The 17,682-nt window shown below is 41.7% G+C and overlaps 1 protein-coding gene across 7 annotated transcripts in view; it reads right to left on the reverse strand.

The window, feature by feature from the left end:
* Positions 1-16,855, reverse strand: part of PTPRZ1 (protein tyrosine phosphatase receptor type Z1) — a 134,793-nt gene extending 117,938 nt beyond the window's left edge. For 3 of the 7 annotated variants that reach the window (XM_061467612.1, XM_061467613.1, XM_061467610.1), the window contains exon 1: positions 16,707-16,855. In XM_061467612.1, the coding sequence (XP_061323596.1) occupies positions 16,707-16,764 (58 nt within the window). In that variant the 5' untranslated portion in view covers positions 16,765-16,855. The remainder of the gene's footprint in view (positions 1-16,706) is intronic. The other 4 variants (XM_061467615.1, XM_061467614.1, XM_061467611.1 and 1 more) reach the window with 2 other exon arrangements.
* Positions 16,856-17,682: the final 827 nt, after the last annotated feature.

Raw genomic sequence — 17,682 nt, forward strand, 5'->3', positions numbered from 1 at the left:
TAACTGTACCAAAGTCTACATTAGAGAAGTTCTAATCTTCATCCCAAAGGGGAAAGACTTTTGGCCCCTGAAGTGTTAGAACATATGGATCAGCATTAACTCTCCCTTCTCTTGTATTAAAAGGCACAATAGTGGAAAGGACTATCAATAGCTGCAAGCAGAAAATTGATTTTATTTTCTAGAGTGAATGCAACCCAGTCAAGCACATGTTTCTTCATGACTAGAGCCTTGGGTGGAATCTTAAAATAGCACTCATTATAGAAATTGCATCAGAAAGAGCTTAGAGTTGTTTACTCTAATTAAAATAATTGTGAAATTTAGAGGAAACCTATTTCCAAAGACTATCTCCCTGAAAAAGAACTTATGCTTACATGACACACCAGTTTGTCCATTCCTCTTTGCACACTAAAACTCTTCTTGGACATGGTTCCTACAAATCCAAGGTTTTTAACTCTTCTTCAGATGTTCCCTGACAAAACTGGTTATTGCCAAAAGTCTATGCATTTTGGTGAAAACTATCAAAGTCCCTGTTTGATCTCTAACGCATAACTATATTCTGCCCATAGAGGCAGCACTGTGCCACACACAGGAGCAGTGGATTTTACTGTCAAATCTTGGTTTTGCATATTGTGCAAGGAGGTAGTGTTAAGTCTGGATGCATTCATTACAAATGAAATGTACCATTCCAGCCAAATTACCTTTCAGCCTAAGGATATACATTTTTTTCTTGAAAACAGTAAAGCTCCTTGGGTTTTTTTTTTTTTGTTACAATGGTCATTACAGCCTGAATATCATTGCCAGCACTCACTTATTAACAGCTATTACTATGATTTATTTGTTATATTGTCAGACTATCCTCAGCATTCTAGCTGCATAGGGACTGAATGTTGTATAAACAGAATTTAAATGATAATCTCGGATATGGATGCTTGCCACAGGCAGCAAGTGACAAATACTCAGAATCTGGTTTGCAGCACTCCCTCCTCCCCTGTGAGACAAGAACTCTCCTTGCCTCTAGAAGAACAGGATTTTCTGAAGGGAAATCTGGGTCACATCCATACATGGGGCTGAGGAAGAGAAGAAAGGGAAGGGGAGTGCATAAGGTCCCCTATAAGAAGAAAAGAGGAAGGGTTGTGGGTAACCCACAGAGAGAGACCAAGGCAGTGAGGAAATGCAGGAAAGGGGACAGGGGGGTGATGTCTCTTCTGTCCCAAGCCCATTGCTGCTCTTCTTATTGCATCACTTAACTTCTCCTTGCCAGTGTCAACAAGTGTCTTTCTATAATTCCTTTGTTATGTATCAGTCAGAAGTATTATATACCTGCATATCTTTTGAGATCACTGTGGTGATGATGCTATGAAAGTTATATAAACAGTTCCTTTTAAATGCAAATATATAAAGACTCCTCATCTCTTGCTCTGAACAGTTTTCTTCTCTGTTGTGATGAACATGACATAAACTGTGAAAAAAACTGTGCAAAAAAGTTGTGCAAAAAGCTCCATCCAGCTGCATTTTTTTCTTTTTTATAAGAAATTGGTAGCATTACTATCTTCATTTTTCACCCTCTGTGGAGGAGAGTCATTAAAAATATCTGAGATTGAAAGCTTGGGGTTCAGTCACTTCATTTCATTTCTCTCCGGGTTTGGTGATGCAATGCCTGTGAAAGCCACAGCAGGAATAATTTAACTTGCTTCCCCAGTCTTCTAGTAGTTACAAATGGTGAGTAGTTACAGTCTGCAACAGCACCACACTTAAAAAAATGAGATGAACAGAACCTGCACAAGATTAATCTGGCACCAGGGACCAACTAGACTACATGCCTTGCTAGAGATTGAGAAATTGAGATGGCAGCTAATGGAAAATAGCTGCCAACAGCCACCAGCCCTCTACCCATGCTCACATTCCAACCTCCACAAAGAAGGACATAAAAAGAATGACACAGGATGTTATGGTTACTGTTATATCATAATCACCAAACATGACATACAGACCCAAACTGTACTGACTGCTACACATGGGGAAAACCTAACTTTTTAGGTTGTCCTACCACACTTCCGGCTATACAGAGCATATGAACATTAAATTACAGAAATTAGATAAAATAACATCAAAGGTATACCCATGCAGTATAACTGTTCCTTTTGTGAGTTGTCAAAAGCTTTTTTTTTATACAACAAACACCTATCAGATTTTACCACATTTCTCCGTGCTTTCAGGCTGGGACCATGAGTTAGCAGGCCTTGTCACAGTTCATCATTTATGGTACCGCTGGGTCACATAGGGTAAGAATTTCCACTTAGGATTATGATGAGAAAAGTTCCACCATACGATAAATGTTCAGGGTCAGCTGTTTTGACCCAAGCTGTCAGGTGTAAATATACATGCAGTCTCACCTAACTGAAGCCATATATCATTAGGAAGACTATGCTCATGCTGAAAGGGCTATCTCGCCATCAGAAGCAGCATACCTAACCTCCTCACATGCCAGTGCTGTCAACAATGTCCTATCTGTGCACGCTGCTATTTACACAGTGCTTGTGCTCCTGAACTGACTTCAGGATATTGTCTCAGCTCCGCAGACAGTTAATGACACACTTAAGTTGGCACTGTCTGCAAGGTTCAGTTCCCAGATTTCATGATTTTTGGTTTCCTCCAGATTCACCAGAATACATTGGGTCTCCAGGTGAATGCTTCTCCTGTCCTGTAAGCCTTACCTGGGGCTGACATGGCAAGCAAGGGGCTGCACCAGGGGCTCCAGGTAACTGCAAATCAACCTGCCTGCATGCACATTTTAGGTACATGGAAACTCCAAAGACAACGTGCGCAACTTTCCCAGAGCGGAGCCCTGCCCTATAGCGCAAGATGTGGAGCTAACCTTTTGTCATGGTTTAAGCCCAGCCAGCAACCCAGAACCATGTCGCCACTCGCTCACTCCCCCACCCCTTCCTGCCCCTGCTCCTGGAGGGATAGGGAGGAGAATCGAAAGAATGTAACTCCCACAGGTTGAGATAAGAACAGTCCAGTAACTAAGGTATAACACAAATCACAACTGCTACCACCAATAATAATAATGAGAAGGGAAATAACAAGGGAAGAGAATACAACCGCTCACCACCCGCCGACTGATACCCAGCCCAACCCAAGCAGTGATCTAGCCCTTCCGGGTAACTGCCCCCAGTTTACATCCTGGGCATGACGTGCTGTGGTATGGAATACCTCTTTGGTCAGTTTGGGTCAGGTGTCCTGTCTCTGCTTCCTCCCAGCTTCCCTTCCTCCCTGGCAGAGCATGAGACTCATAAAGTCCTTGGTCAGAGTAAACATTACTGAGCACCAAGTAAAAACATTGGTTTTATCAGCGCTGTTCCCAGGCTGAAAGTCAAACCCACAGCACTGCACCAGCTGCTAAGAAGGAGAAAAATGACTGCTACTGCTGAACCCAGGACACCTTTTATCACTTGAAAGAACTTTAGAAACATGAACATGCTCTTGCTCACACAAAACACCTTTCAGTAAAGTATTACTACCTCTACAGTACAGATAAGGAACTGGACAGACCTGTTTAATACCTCTTCGAATACCTCTCACTTGCAGGAATAGCTAGAAAAGATGTGGCAGATTGCTGCTTCACCAACTGAACTGCTTTTTTTATACTGACTAATGTATGATTTTTTTCTAGGAGCTCCTCCCATCTTCTCTGTCCTATCAGCCAGTCTTTTTGTATTTTATTTCTAAATTCCCTTGTGTGTCATATTCCTGCTCTGTGTTCACACAGTACCTTATGCCCTGCACTTATAGGTTACCAATGTATAAATATTAAATGATAGAAATGTCCTGATTATACAACACATGCACAAGTCAGTTTAACATCAGATTCCCTTTTTATTTAAATATCCAACACGTGTGAAAGCCCATTTAGAGGATTAACTTGTCTATCAAATTAAGTACAATGTGTAATTTAAATGGCTATATTCCCCATAACCAGTTATATATATTTTTAAATATTTGCATGAATTACTAAGTATATTGATATTGCATCAATAGGCATAGTACTCCTCCAGTGAAGAGTTTAAGGACAAGTTCTCCTTATTTTACTATTATGTAACTTTATTTTGTTATTATGACATAAAACCATTACAATAATATTTGTTCCTTCAAGAAGCAACTTAAAGAGTATTTCTGCACTACACCAGCATAAAAATACCCACACATCCTTAAAAGTTATTTTCTTAAAATGTCCTTATTTTCTTTCTTCTACCCATGAATAACTGGAAGTTATTTGAGGCAGTATAGAAAGTTTATAAGGAAAAACTATACTGCTTTATACCAAAGAACATCTTAAATTTTAATCGCTTCATGAAAAATTGAACAAGTTAGGGAAACACTTTAACAGTTTGGTGGATGTCACTGATGAATGAACAAACAGCACTAGTCAAGCAAAGACCACAACTTCACGTATTTTGCTCTCAGAAAACACCACAGCAAAAGCAAGCTTCTAGGCAGTAGTTAGTTTCTTTACAAGATATTCCTACCCCTGAACAGGAAACAATAGGCTTTCAGACACATTTTTTAAATCTTAGCATTTTTTAAACAAATGTCAATAATGTATCTGTGCTGGAGCATGAGACAGATCAGAATATTTTCACTAGGGTCATTTCTAGCACAGTATTAGAATGTAGTTTTATAATTGCATAGAAATTTAAAAAAAAATGAAGAGGGCATGAAAGTAAAATTCTTCAATGAAGTCTTATCTTCAGACCATAAGCACATGGAATTGAAGACTTCCCAGGACTTTCACAGTCATTTATGCAACACAGAAATATTGAAAGGGCTTCAAATCAAATTTTGGAAGGAAGAACAGCAAATCTTCCTCTGGCCCTCTGCCACGCCAGTGTATTTAGCAGTTTGTCACTGTTCTTTCACTGGATCTCTCCACTCTAAGTCATTTGAGTTATTTCCTGCTCCGCAGTGATCAAAGCTTTTCCATCTAAACCAGAACATTTTAATTGCCAATTTCAAAGGTTTTTAGGAAGTTGTTTCGTAGATTTTAAATCATTAGCAACAGCCTTAGTGTTCATCTACTGAGTTGCATCTTCTAAGTATTATTCAAGCGTTAATTAATTATAGCTTTGACTAAGCCTTTAAGGTTTTGGCTGTATTGGGAGTGGTGTAACATGCTTCGCATCAGCTGAAAGCCTTGGGAGATACTGGGCTTTAGGGAGGCTTAGTGACTCACTGGGGAAATGAATCTGTTGTCTCTATGCCATCTAAAGCAGCTGATTTGCTACAGGAAAGAGCACATGCTGTATTTTCTTCCAGGACACTGCAGCTGTTGCTCACTCAGCTGCCATACCTGCCTGCGGCAGAAAACCTCCTGCTATTCCAACGGGGGTGGTGCAAACGTGCATGTTTCCTACACAGACTGACAATACAGCTACATGGTTTTCTCTTCTTGGAGAGATACAATACATTATGGGCCTAACTGCTTCAGTTTCTGCAGCATAAAGAAATAGGAACCGGTCCAAGACTGAAAGATGCACAGACTTCATTGATCCGGGGTAAGTAGGTGGTTATTCAGAGATGCCCAAAAGACCTAGATAAGCATCAGACTGACCTATCTAGGAGATACATTAGCATTCTTCAGCAGGCTTCAAAACTACAGGAGGCAACAGAAATCCTGGTGTTTTTTACATCAGATAGCAGCTAGATAAAAGACAGCAATAATCAAACTGACAGGGACTGGAACCCCATGTCTCATTCCTTTCACTGAGAGAAATAATCCAGCATGGTCTAACTGCTGACCCGTGGCTTTAATCCAGCCTACAGACTGCATTTTCTGGCCTCTTATCTCCCATTGCAAACAGAGTGACCCTTCCAGCAACACAGGCTGCCTCTGTAGCCAAATGCCTTCATCCACATTTGCATCCATCACAGCAGGAAGATGCACTATTGCAGCCACAGAAAGACAGTGATCTGTGGGGAAGTGGCAGGGAGAGATGGGGAGATGATACAGCACAAACAGGAGACCAGGGATTTGCTGCCTACACACAGCAGCAGCTGCTGCTCCTGGGCAGGTGGTGGCGGGGGCACAGTGAAGAGGGTAAAAATCTAGCCTGGCACCTTGAAATGCTGTGCTGGAGCACCCTATCTAGCCCATTAGACTCAACAGAGTTAGGTTTTCTCTTCCAAACTTTTCTATTGTTTCCACCTTCAGCCTGCATATCAATTGCCACTGTTGTCCATCTTCAACTGCTGTGCTCTGTCATCCTGTGGACAACGCTGCTCTTCATATCTGTGGTTCAAATACTCTTACATGGGAAAGATTTAGGATAGCCATCTCCTATTCTCTGGCAAATGTTGTAATATAAAATGATTACGAGAAGTCCCTGGTATCATAATATGGATGTTTTAGAAGCAGTAAGATCAACAGTTCTGAATTCCAAGATGTTTTTTGTCAGGTCTAGCCATGTGTGCAAAATATTTCACCATAGTTATTCCCAATATGAGTCCCTAAAAGGCACTTCCCAGTTTGTTACTTGTTTATGCTTTCTTTCTTATCCATGCTGATCTTAATGCACTGAACATGCTGGCTGCTATGACTCCCAGTCTAGGCGCCTATAACTCTCATGCTCTGTACATGACAAGGAGGATACCCGACCTGGCTTTCTGACTTACACTACAAGGTGACTAAACCTGTTTTTTGATTTAACCATGAAGCTACTCTGAGTGGGTCAAATTTCCTGTTGCTTTCAAATGAAAAGCAGATTTCAGGGGAATAAGGTTTCGTACATTTAGAAAAACTCTTGTATATCCAAGGAATTCTTTAACTGATGAACAAAACCCCCTCAATAACTGCAATTATTCCATTAAAACCTGGATTAGTTTTATTCAAGTGTACTGTTTACAATTGCAATAGAATGTGTAGATCATATTAGAAAAAGCTGATTAATTCACACTACTTGTTCACCAAAACCAAGAGTATTATTTTCTGTTTGCACCATATACATTTTTTTCTGTTTCACTAAACTACATGTAACCTGAAACTATCCATTATGCACCACCGTATTAGCTTCACCTGATTAAGTGATCCTGTCTTCTCCCATTCAGCAGGGCAATAAGGATATTTTTAATCTACTCTAAATTAAGCTTGCAATTTGTTTTAATATAATGAATCTTTTCCTACTGTAAAAAAATGATTGCAAAAGCTAATCAGATCATTAAGGTGTGAGCACATTCCTAATGAACAGTATATCTATTGCTGTTGTCATCTTTCCCTGTCTGAATCATAGAATCATTGAATCACAGAATGGTTAGAGTTGGAAAGGACCTTAGGATCATCTAGTTCCATATGAGTACAGCAACTTCTGAAACAGAATTTGTGTCACAGTCTTATTACCTCACAAAAAAAAAGGTTGGAATTCCCCACAAAGATAGAGAATACTACTGCTGCACGGAAACATATTTTCTCTGCTGATTCACACATTACAAATCCCACAGTGGGTAGCACCAACCAGAAAAGAGTGAAAATTGCTCAGATTAAAGGATAGCATCCCATAATCTTTTTGTATGGGTGGTTTTGCACTAATGGATCAAAAGAATAATTTCTAGTCTAAGTATCCCCAAATGAATTCTTTTGAAAGTAACTAATTTGATCTCTGATCAAATACATATTATATTGATTTACATGTTCAGGTGTTTTTTTTTATATGTACCCATACAGCTAACACAGTAAGCAAAATATGAATCTCTTTTTCTTCATCCCAAATAAAGAAGGGAGAAAGTCAGTGATAATAAAAAATGCAGGCAAAACCCACTGTACTCTTCATTTTCAGCTTAAATTTGCACATTGCCAGTTTATATCCATTTGGGTTTGTGTCAGCACTATCCTAAAACTTAAATAGCTCTTCTGGATCTCTTTCTCCTTGATGCTCATCCAGGATTTATTCAGGCACAGTTCCACCAATGTGAGCCAGAAGTAACTCTGTTGTGATCTGTGTATCTACAGTAATATACAGGCTTTTTTAACACTAATGTTAGATTTTTTTTTAAAACAACACAAAACAAAACCCAATGGGAACCTGCAACACTGCAAGATACATGAAATGCAAAGCTACTATCCAAACATCAAAGATTACAAAGAAAGATGTAGGCACAGACCACACAGGACTCACTCCGAACTCTGTACAGGTGACGGGTGGATGGTCTGTGCGTGAGTGCACCAAATAACATGAAATGTCCCACACACCTAACAGTAGTGCTCCAGGGCACTGGCAGAAGGCTCCTTTGCCTCACAGGAAGTCCCAGCCTGCCAAAATTGTTAATTATTATACTTACTTACACCTATCAGAATAAGAGTTACGAAAGAAAACAATAGAAGCAACTGTCATGCACTTGGAACAAAATGATTTTTCCAAATCACTAGAAATGGATGAAAAGATAGTTGGTCAGTTTGGGAATGGAACTAGAAGCCAAACTGCCTGGGGTAACACTAGGTCATTTTTATAAAGCCAGCTGTTATACTGATCATTAGCTATTTAGTCTAAGCAAGCAGATGTTTTTCTTTTTGGGAACTTCTGCTGAAATCATGGAGTTCAGCATGTAAAGCAACTGAAGAACCAAGTCTTTTTTAAAACGCTGATTTTAAAGGCTTAATTTTTCCTCAAAATACTTGCTTTATCTTTCAAAAAGCTTTCAGTTTCTTCAGTATAAGCTACCCCTTCAGAACATGAGTTTTTTTTAGTTTTCCAAAGCTCTGACAGCTTTGAAAAATATCATTATATTTGGAAAAGTGTATTTTGAAGAACTATGACACAAACCAGCCTAAATCTCAATGAAGTCAATAAATCCTTCCATTTACTTTAGGAAATTTGCCTGGATAGCATATATAAAAAAAAAATAAATACCAAAAACGTGTCTCCATTGAAGAACATGTCATGATTTCCACCGGAATTTTAAATGAGTCAGGAATCCTTAGCCAAATTCTCTTAGGGCATTTACAGAAACATACCTCTTCACTCACTAAGGTATATTTGATTTATTTTTATGCAATTTCTTTTATTTATAACATTTCAAAAAACAATTTTGTAACACAGTTTCAATACAGCAAAAGTACTCTTCTTATGTCACTCTTTCTGGTGTTATTATTTAATCAGCTCTTCACTGCTTTTATTGTTATCCAATCTCAGCAAACAGATAAATAAGGCAGTGAAGATGGATACTTCTTCAAATGCTACCTGCTTTGTACTTAGCAGAAGTCTTTTGGCAATGAGGGTGACAATTCAGACTCAAGGTACTAACAGATATACTGCTCCTCAAAATACCTAATGAAATCTCTCACTTGTCAGGTGAGCAGTCCTAATATCTTCATGCAGAAACGTAAATTGCTGAATGATACCCACACAGTAGGACCTTTAATATTTCAACATCACACAGAAAATTTTCTAGGTAACTACAGTCTCAAAGTTTAGTGAAACATAAAGGGTTGTAGGAAATAGTTACCTTGTGTCCAACTGGATACTATAAAAATCTAGAGAAGGAAATACTGTTTATTTACCGAGTAGTCAAGCCATGTCTAGCCCATTCTTTAGCTGCTGAATCTGAAGGTGCAGTGTAAACGATATATTTGAGAGCACTGACTTAGAAGCCCAGATACAAGGTGGCATTTAGTTGAATCACTCACCTATTAGGCATTAGCAGTAGGCTCCAGAGCCTTGAAGATTAGGCTCCTTCACTGTGTTTTGGCGAACTAGGCAGCTGAGTGCCGTAACAAGCAACTGGCTTATCCAAATGGTATTCAGCTGCCCAGGACAGCTGGTGCAAAATGCTGAGCTGGAAGAAAAGCATCTGAGCTCTGCCCACCTTTGGGAGGTTGATCCTTCAGAAGTGCAGCTTAGAATTCCCTCCAGAGAGCAGCTAAAGTTTTGACAGGAGAGTAAAACCTGCTCTTAAGAGTACAACCAGAGAAAAGGCAGTGGTAGTGAAGGAAGTGGATAATGAAATACCGAGTAGAAGCAAGCATAAGAACTTGTATTTCCTCTCTTGCTGTATTATCTTACCAATTCAGAGTCCCTCCTTTAAAACCCTGAAAGCAGATTCTTAAGGAACAGTAGGAAAACAGCAAAGTTATGTGATATACTTGAAAATTCCCTTGCAAACTCTACCAGACAGGATGTGCCCTTTATGAGATGAGGGGAACGTAAGCATACACAATATTTAAGAAGTAGGCTAGCTATGATTTTACGCAGTGGCATAATTGATGTTATTTGTTTGTCTCACTATTCCTTCCATGCAGTTCCTATCTTTTGACCTTTAAAAAAAAACCCATATGCTTCATCTTATCACCTTATGTAAGAATTATACAGAGTCCTTTCATTTGACAAAACCTGATGTTTGGAGACAGGCGAAGTAGGTTCAAATCCTCAGATTTGAACAGGTCATCCTTCTGGACTGTTTTGGTTAACACTGCAACCACATGAGAAGGTGGCATAGCCATCACCTTGTCCTTTGTCTTAAACAGAAGTAACAGCAGCAGCCAGATCAAAACTCCTGATCCTGTCAGCTTCTATTCAGGGAAGCCTTACTGACTTTGGGATCAGCAAAGTCATCTGAAAGAACAGTTGGATCTGGATCCAAATTAAAATTAGGAGGGAAAGAAGCACTGAGTTGCACATAATAGGGTCAGGTAAGGCAAACACAGAAGTGGAACTGTACATGCCTGAAAACTTCTCTGAAAGCCCTGAAAGGTACTAGCTGAGTCAGGGACCCTTTTAATTAGAATTTTTGGTTCACACACCTAAGTTCCACCAGCATCCTACTTTCAGTGATTAGTTTTCCTTATCAGAGGCAGGACAGTATTTTTGTCATCCACGAGACTTGCACTGTGGATGTATCACAGTAATGAGTTCTCAAATAAGCTAACTCAAACAATAGCTCCTGGAGTCTTCAATTAGTAATGGAAGATACTGATTTGTAGGGTGAAACATAGATATTCTGGTGGATCAAAGAAAACCTAAGTCAAGTATGGGCAAGAAGTAGAAGGCAATGGGAGCTTTTGAGAGGCATGCCTCATCTAGAATAATCCATGACACTTTTACACAGCGCCGGTTTTTCTTAAAGAGTCTATTATTTCACTTCAACGAGACACTGCCATGGTATCAGCCAGCAATGCAAAACAAGTAAAATAAGCTCTCACCTTGTTTCCAAAATCTCCAGTTATTTCCACCTGATCCTCAAGGCTGAATTACAACATCAGTGTTGGTCAAGAAGAAACTGAACATGAGCCGGCTTCAGTGTGCGCTCACAGCCCAGAAAGCCAACCGTATCCTGGGCTGCATCAAAAGGAGCGTGACCAGCAGGTCGAAGGAGGTGATCCTGCCCCTCGACTCTGCTCTCGGGAGACCTCACTTGGAGTATTGTGTGCAGTTCTGGTGGTGTCCTCAACATAAAAAGGACATGGAACTGTTGGAACAAGTCCAGAGAAGGGCCATGAGGATGATCAGGGGACTGGAGCACCTCCTGTATGAAGATGGCTGAGAAAGTTGGGGCTGTTCAGCCTGGAGAAGAGGAGGCTGCTTGGAGACCTGGTAACAGCCTTCCAGTATCTGAAGGGGGCCTTAAGGATGCTGGGGAGGGACTTTTCATTAGGGATTTTAGTGACAGGACAAGGAGTAACAGGTTCAAACTTAAACAGGGGAAGTTTAGATTGGATATAAGAAGTTCTTTACTGTGAGGATGGTGAGGCACTGGAATGGGTTGCCCAAGGAGGTTGTCAATGCTCCACCCCTGACAGTGTTCGAGGCCAGGTTGGGCAGAGCCTTGGGGTGAGATGGTTTAGTGTGAGGTGTCCCTGCCCATGGTGGGGGGGGGGAACTAGATGACCTTAAGATCCTTTCCAGCTCTAACTATTCTATGATTCTATGATTTGTATTCCACCAGCAACCTGCACCATACCTTCTTACAAAAGTATTTTGCTGCCAGTGGTTCCTCAACAACCTGCTGGAGCCAAGTTTCATTTACAGTCCAAGCCTCTTTGAAAAATTTGCTATCTTTCATTTACTGGATTTTCTGTTTTCTTAATACTGTAAGTCCTTTTCTTCCTGCTGATTTATCTTTCTAATGCAGAAGCCTTGACATGTATTCAAAAAGGTAACTTTTGTCTTTATGGGAAAAGCAGCTTACTGAATAGGCAAAGGATGTCTCATACAGGAAAGCCACATAAATGGTGCATGAAGCTGTGAGAATCAAGCTGTTAAATGGGAGCAGGGGGCTCCGGAACTGCCGCAGACTTCCAGGCCCTACAGGGAATACTGAGGAGCATAGCACATTTGAAGAGGAATTGAAATTGTCAGCGAAAGAACAGAATCTGTTCACCCTTAAATTCCTAATTAGAGAACTCATAGTGGGAAGTGAACACTTAAATGATGAGCACAGAAAATGAAGGAAAACACCTTCCTTAAAAAATTAACATCCTGATTTACAATCCAGATTATAATAATTTTAAATTACAACTTTATTTATATATATATATATCTCTTTTCTTTCCCTCCAGGAATTCAGATAGAAGATAATTTAGAGATGCAGTAATGCCAAATCCAACTTAGAAAACTCTCCTTATGCACTGTATTGTTTCAACACTGGAAACTACAGCTTTAACTATTTTAGATATATCCTACAGACCAGTGTGCTGAATAAATATTATGCTACACTGACATTAACTTTTTAAATTTCATTTCTGCACAACTTTTCATACCTGCCAGTATTTAAACCTAAAATAAATCCATACTGTATATTTACATTTTGGTATCTATCAATCTCTATGGCACAAAAATACATAACATATAGATGGCTACAGTATAGATGGTTAAAATAGATGGTTTAATGGTCCTAAAATCCTTACTTTTGTTTTAGCTCTTACATTTTAGTTACAACAGGACTAAATTTCTCCATAGAAACTATGTATCATTATCCAAAGGCACATGTCATCTTACTTAAGTGTAAAATATGCTAAACCTTTAAAAATAATATACAGTAATATTACTGTGATGTAATTGAGTTTGAGGTATCTGGCCTACAAAAATCTCAGAATAAAGAGGTTAGTGCAAAATAGAAGGACCTGAACCCATAGTGCTTTAGCAGTCTAAGGGCTTACTGGATCTAAACATGCAGACACAAGAATGAACAGAAAGTGCGACTGGATTTAGAAGGCTGAGCTATCCTTCAGGTTTTCTTTATTATTAGCTGAGGCTGTCCAATAAAAAGCACAGCAAAGCTTCTTGGTAGTGAGCTATATGCTGCATGCTAGCTTGGAAATACAGTCCTGATATCAGTTATAAAAAAAAAATTAGAATATGTAGAATAAATGTTACTACTTTTCTGTGAGTAAAGTCATGGTACTCGGGATGCCAGAAACAAGCTAAAAAATATAGAAATCTCTTAAAAAAAAAATTAAGTAAGATACAACTAATGAAACAATTAATAGTTTAATTGGTTTCATTTTGAAAGGCAAAATCCTGGCTGAGGTCAGATAGTGACAGTAGTAAGGTGTAGATGAGCTAATTTTGGAGATACTTCCTACATTATTTGGGGAAATTACCCACATATTTTGCTAGTAAAAGCAGGGAATATTTTTTAAGTCTTGACTAAATATTTACAAGTCTTTGGTTCGAATTTAGCCACAATTATAATATAATTTATTAAAGCATGGTCCTTTTTCTATTAACATTTTCTTGCCTACACAGATTCATAAATAGTCTACTTATGAAAAGACTCCAGATATTTTTTCCATAAGCACAGTAAGACAAAACCTGCAAAAATGGCAAACCCCATTGACTTTCAGGAGGTTATACGGAACACATCAGTAAGCCTGGGCACAATTTCAAAGAATATCTTCAGCCTGAGATCTATGCAGAATGAAGGTTACAGATTTATATATTTTCTCCTTTAATTTTAGTGACAAAAAGAGCTTCATAAGACATCTCCATTCTAACTACAGAGTAGTTTCCACAAATACTCATATAGGAATTCTCATGTGCCCTTACTTGCAACTGAATAGCATTTCACTCCGCAAGTAGTTCCACTGAACTTCACTGAATGGCACTCACTGAGAAAAGTCAGATAATACCCTGCTCCATAAATAATTACACCAGTACTTGGCTTCAGTAACACTGTGGAGGAAGGTGCTATTCATATCTCAGCAGGGATATTAGAATCAAGCCCCTGAGCATTTCTTCAACAATACAGCGAACTGTCACTGTCTTGTCATTCCCAGAACTTACTTAGGTTGATTTGACCTCATCTTTTCTGAACACATATGAGACCGAGATTTTCCTGCTCAGTCTCTCAGAGGCAAGAGCAAACCTCCCAACCAGATGCATTAGAAAGGACCTCCTATAGAGCTCTATATGTGACCAGTGGAGAACTCCACAGCATTTTTTGGAACGACAAGCAAATGAGTCTGGGATCTACACGTTGCCTAGCCTCAAATCAGTGAAGATAGCCTCCAGAATGCAAAGGCAGACTGCCGTGCTCTTCAGCCACATCCTATTCACGGAGCCCTGGGTCTGGTTTCTTCCATACCAGAAATGCCCAGTGATAAGGGGGAGCCTGTCTGAGCCAGTCCTCCTCTCTTACCAAGTCCTAGGAACCAAACACTGCAATGATATCACTTATTTTACTTTTTAATTGGGGGGGGAGTAAATATCAAAATTCTAATAAAATATTTACTCCTATGAACTAACACTACCAGATGAGAGCAGATTTACTTAAGGAAAGATGCTCAAAGAGGAACATATTCGAATGAAATCTGATTAAATAAGTCTAACAACCTGTACAGGCTATTCATACTTGTGAACAATAATGTTCATCCATCACACCTAGAAACGGTGTCCCCTTCAGGTCAGGTATGAAAACAACACTGTATCATGCTAAAGAAAAAAAAAATAGCGGCACTTATACCTCATGTCTCAGTAAAAAACCTTGTTTTCCCATCCTGTCAGATCTTCTAAATTCATTAATATAACATACACACGCACACCATGTATTTGAATATTACATTATGCAAAATCACCTTATTTCCAGAAAGGTACTAGGTTAAATTATGAAAACCCCACAGGTTTTATTACAGAAGTTCTGTCACTGTCTTGCATTGCTTGCAATGCATTAGGATCATCTGAACATGGCAGTTAGCCTCCTAAATTGAATTGTGTTGTATTACATTTTAATCATATCACAGTTTACTTGTTCTGTGCTCACATGTTTTCACATACCTCTACACACATACAAACAGCTGCTAATTTGTTTCTTTAAACAGTCTTGGGAATACATCTGATTTTAGGTAACAGGTTGCCAACATCAGAAAGATGCTATGGAAACTTATCAAAAGTTTCATGACAGGCCACTCTTTGCCAAACTAATATAAGAAAATTATTCTAGTATAAGTACCCTGGTTTTAGAAAGAGGTTAGTTAAAAAGTGACATTAAAATCCTGTAAATGCCCTTACAAAGATCATACCTCTTAATTACAGGTCAGTTACATTCAGTACATTTGTAGCTGTATCATTGCACTAAACTTTCAGAAAGGCGGTACATATATTTTTCGTAGGACAAAAATTGAGGAAGCAGTTTCCTGTAACTGGCAGGACTTGGTAGGAAATGGTTTTGCTTCGGAGTAACCTAACACCGATTTTTTTTTATAAGAGCTCCATGGTTTCAGAAGCAGCACCACCTATTGGGTAAGAAATGTAGGTTAGTGCCTACTTTGTCACTAGAGACCTATTGTAAAACCGGGTTTGCACATAACGATCTGAAGCCAAGTTCCTCATACTTAAATACAAGCAAACAACTACCGTTTTCTATAGATCTATCTGATCGGAGCGTACAAATTCAAAACGATAATTCAATAAGATGCAAACCCCAACACTTAAGCTCCTAATATGTATTTGACAAAGTATTTAAGACAGCATCAATGGCTCACACAGGTTATAACACTAACACAGAACAACTAAGCGCTTCACGATTTTCAGGATGCACCCAGGCTGCACAGATCTGAACGAGCTGGAAATTAATTTGGTTATGTAAGTAGTCCTACTAAAATCTATATATGAACCACACTCTGTAGGCAGGGTCCCACGTGAACGAAAGACGAGCATGTCGCTTTTCGAGGCAGCAGCTACACCTGGGTTTAGAGAAATCATTGACGTTGCCGGTTCTCGGAGCGCGAGCCTTGTTTTGGGCTGAAATCCCGCGCCCATCCCCAGTTCCCTCCGAAAACAGTCCATGCGAGAGGCTGAAATAGCAATTCACATCCCTCGTCCACCGAGCAGCTCGGTGCCAGTGCTGCCTGGCAGGGTTTGCTCCCTTCCTCTCTCCCTCCCGGCACCGGTGCACTGCCTCTCCCGCGGGTGCGGGCTGCCCGGCGGGGACAGACCCTTACGGAGCGCTCGGAGGTCACCTTCTTTCTCCGCGGAGCAGCTCGCCTGTGCCGGGGAGGCGTGGGCGCACCCGCGGAGCACGGCAGCGGGAGGCTGAGGTGACAAGGGGTAGGAGGAACGTTCCCACTCGTAGCGCTGGCAGCGGGTTTTCGCGGTGTGGAACCGCCGGTGCTCTCGCCTACAGCTCTAAGAGGAAGGGAGCAGAAGGACAAAACCCCACCGGAGCGCGGGGAGGAAAGTTCGTGCGGAAGCCCGAGATGAATTCATGCAGGGATCACTCACCCACTCTGAGGATACAGACGAGCTGGATGCAGGCAACCAAGCGCCCTAGAATGAGCATGTCCAAATCGTCCTCTGCCTCCTCCGTCCGTCCGTCTGCCTGCCCGACCGCCTCTCAGCCTGCCAGCTGCACCTCTCCACAGTGGGGAGCCGGCTCCGAGCCGCGGCCGCGCCCGGCGGCCGCCCCCACGCCGCGGGCGGGCGGGATCAGCGGCGGTGGGTGCTGACGGGGCCGCGGCTCAGCGCATGGCGGGGACCGCACCGCGTACTCCGCTGAGCGGCCGCGCTGCCGAGGGCGGGAGTGCGGGTCTCTGCTTGATGTGTTGTGTGCGTGTGTGCTTGTGTGTGCTCGCGGGGGGGTGGGCGGAGATCGCACGTGTGCGCGTGTCTGCGCGCGTGTGAATGTGCGTGAGCGTGAGGCAGGGTGCACCCACGAGAGGGAGGGAAGGGGCAGAACCCCCCCTTCCCCCGGGTGGGCAGGAAGCTGGCCGGGTGGGGAAGGAGGGGGGGACATCGCCGCGGCCAAAGTGCAGCCCCGAGGCTGAGAACTTCATCGTAGCGCCAGGGTGGGGGAGAGCGGCTCCGCGTGCCGTGTGCCTCCTCCCCGGGGCACAGCCACTGTGCAACGAAAAGTTTATTCGGGAGGGGAAGGGGCTGTGGGGTTGGCGGGGTCTCGGGAGTCAGCGAGGTGAGGGGCCGGTGGGAGCGGGCCAGGCAGCCCGGCGGGGGTGCCGCCGAGCGCGTAGACAGGGAGCCCCACGCAGAAGCAACCGGCTGGGGGACGGTTTCCACCCGTGATCTCAGTGCCCGGGTTTGCAGGCGCTCACTGCTGAGGGTAACCGTGAGAACAGGCGCGGAGACCGGCGGGGCTGTTCCGCGCTACCAGCCCGTAAGCAGGGGGCGTTGGCAGGCTGCTCCCAGAGCCGGGAAGCGGAGGGGATGGTTTCGCGTTCCCTGGGAACAGGCGGGGGAGCGGGGA

Source organism: Pezoporus flaviventris, unplaced genomic scaffold (genome assembly GCF_033815535.1).
Source record: "Pezoporus flaviventris isolate CSIRO_AGI_PZ_B2104156 unplaced genomic scaffold, CSIRO_AGI_Pfla_v1 ptg000045l, whole genome shotgun sequence".
NCBI classification, from domain to species: domain Eukaryota; kingdom Metazoa; phylum Chordata; class Aves; order Psittaciformes; family Psittacidae; genus Pezoporus; species Pezoporus flaviventris.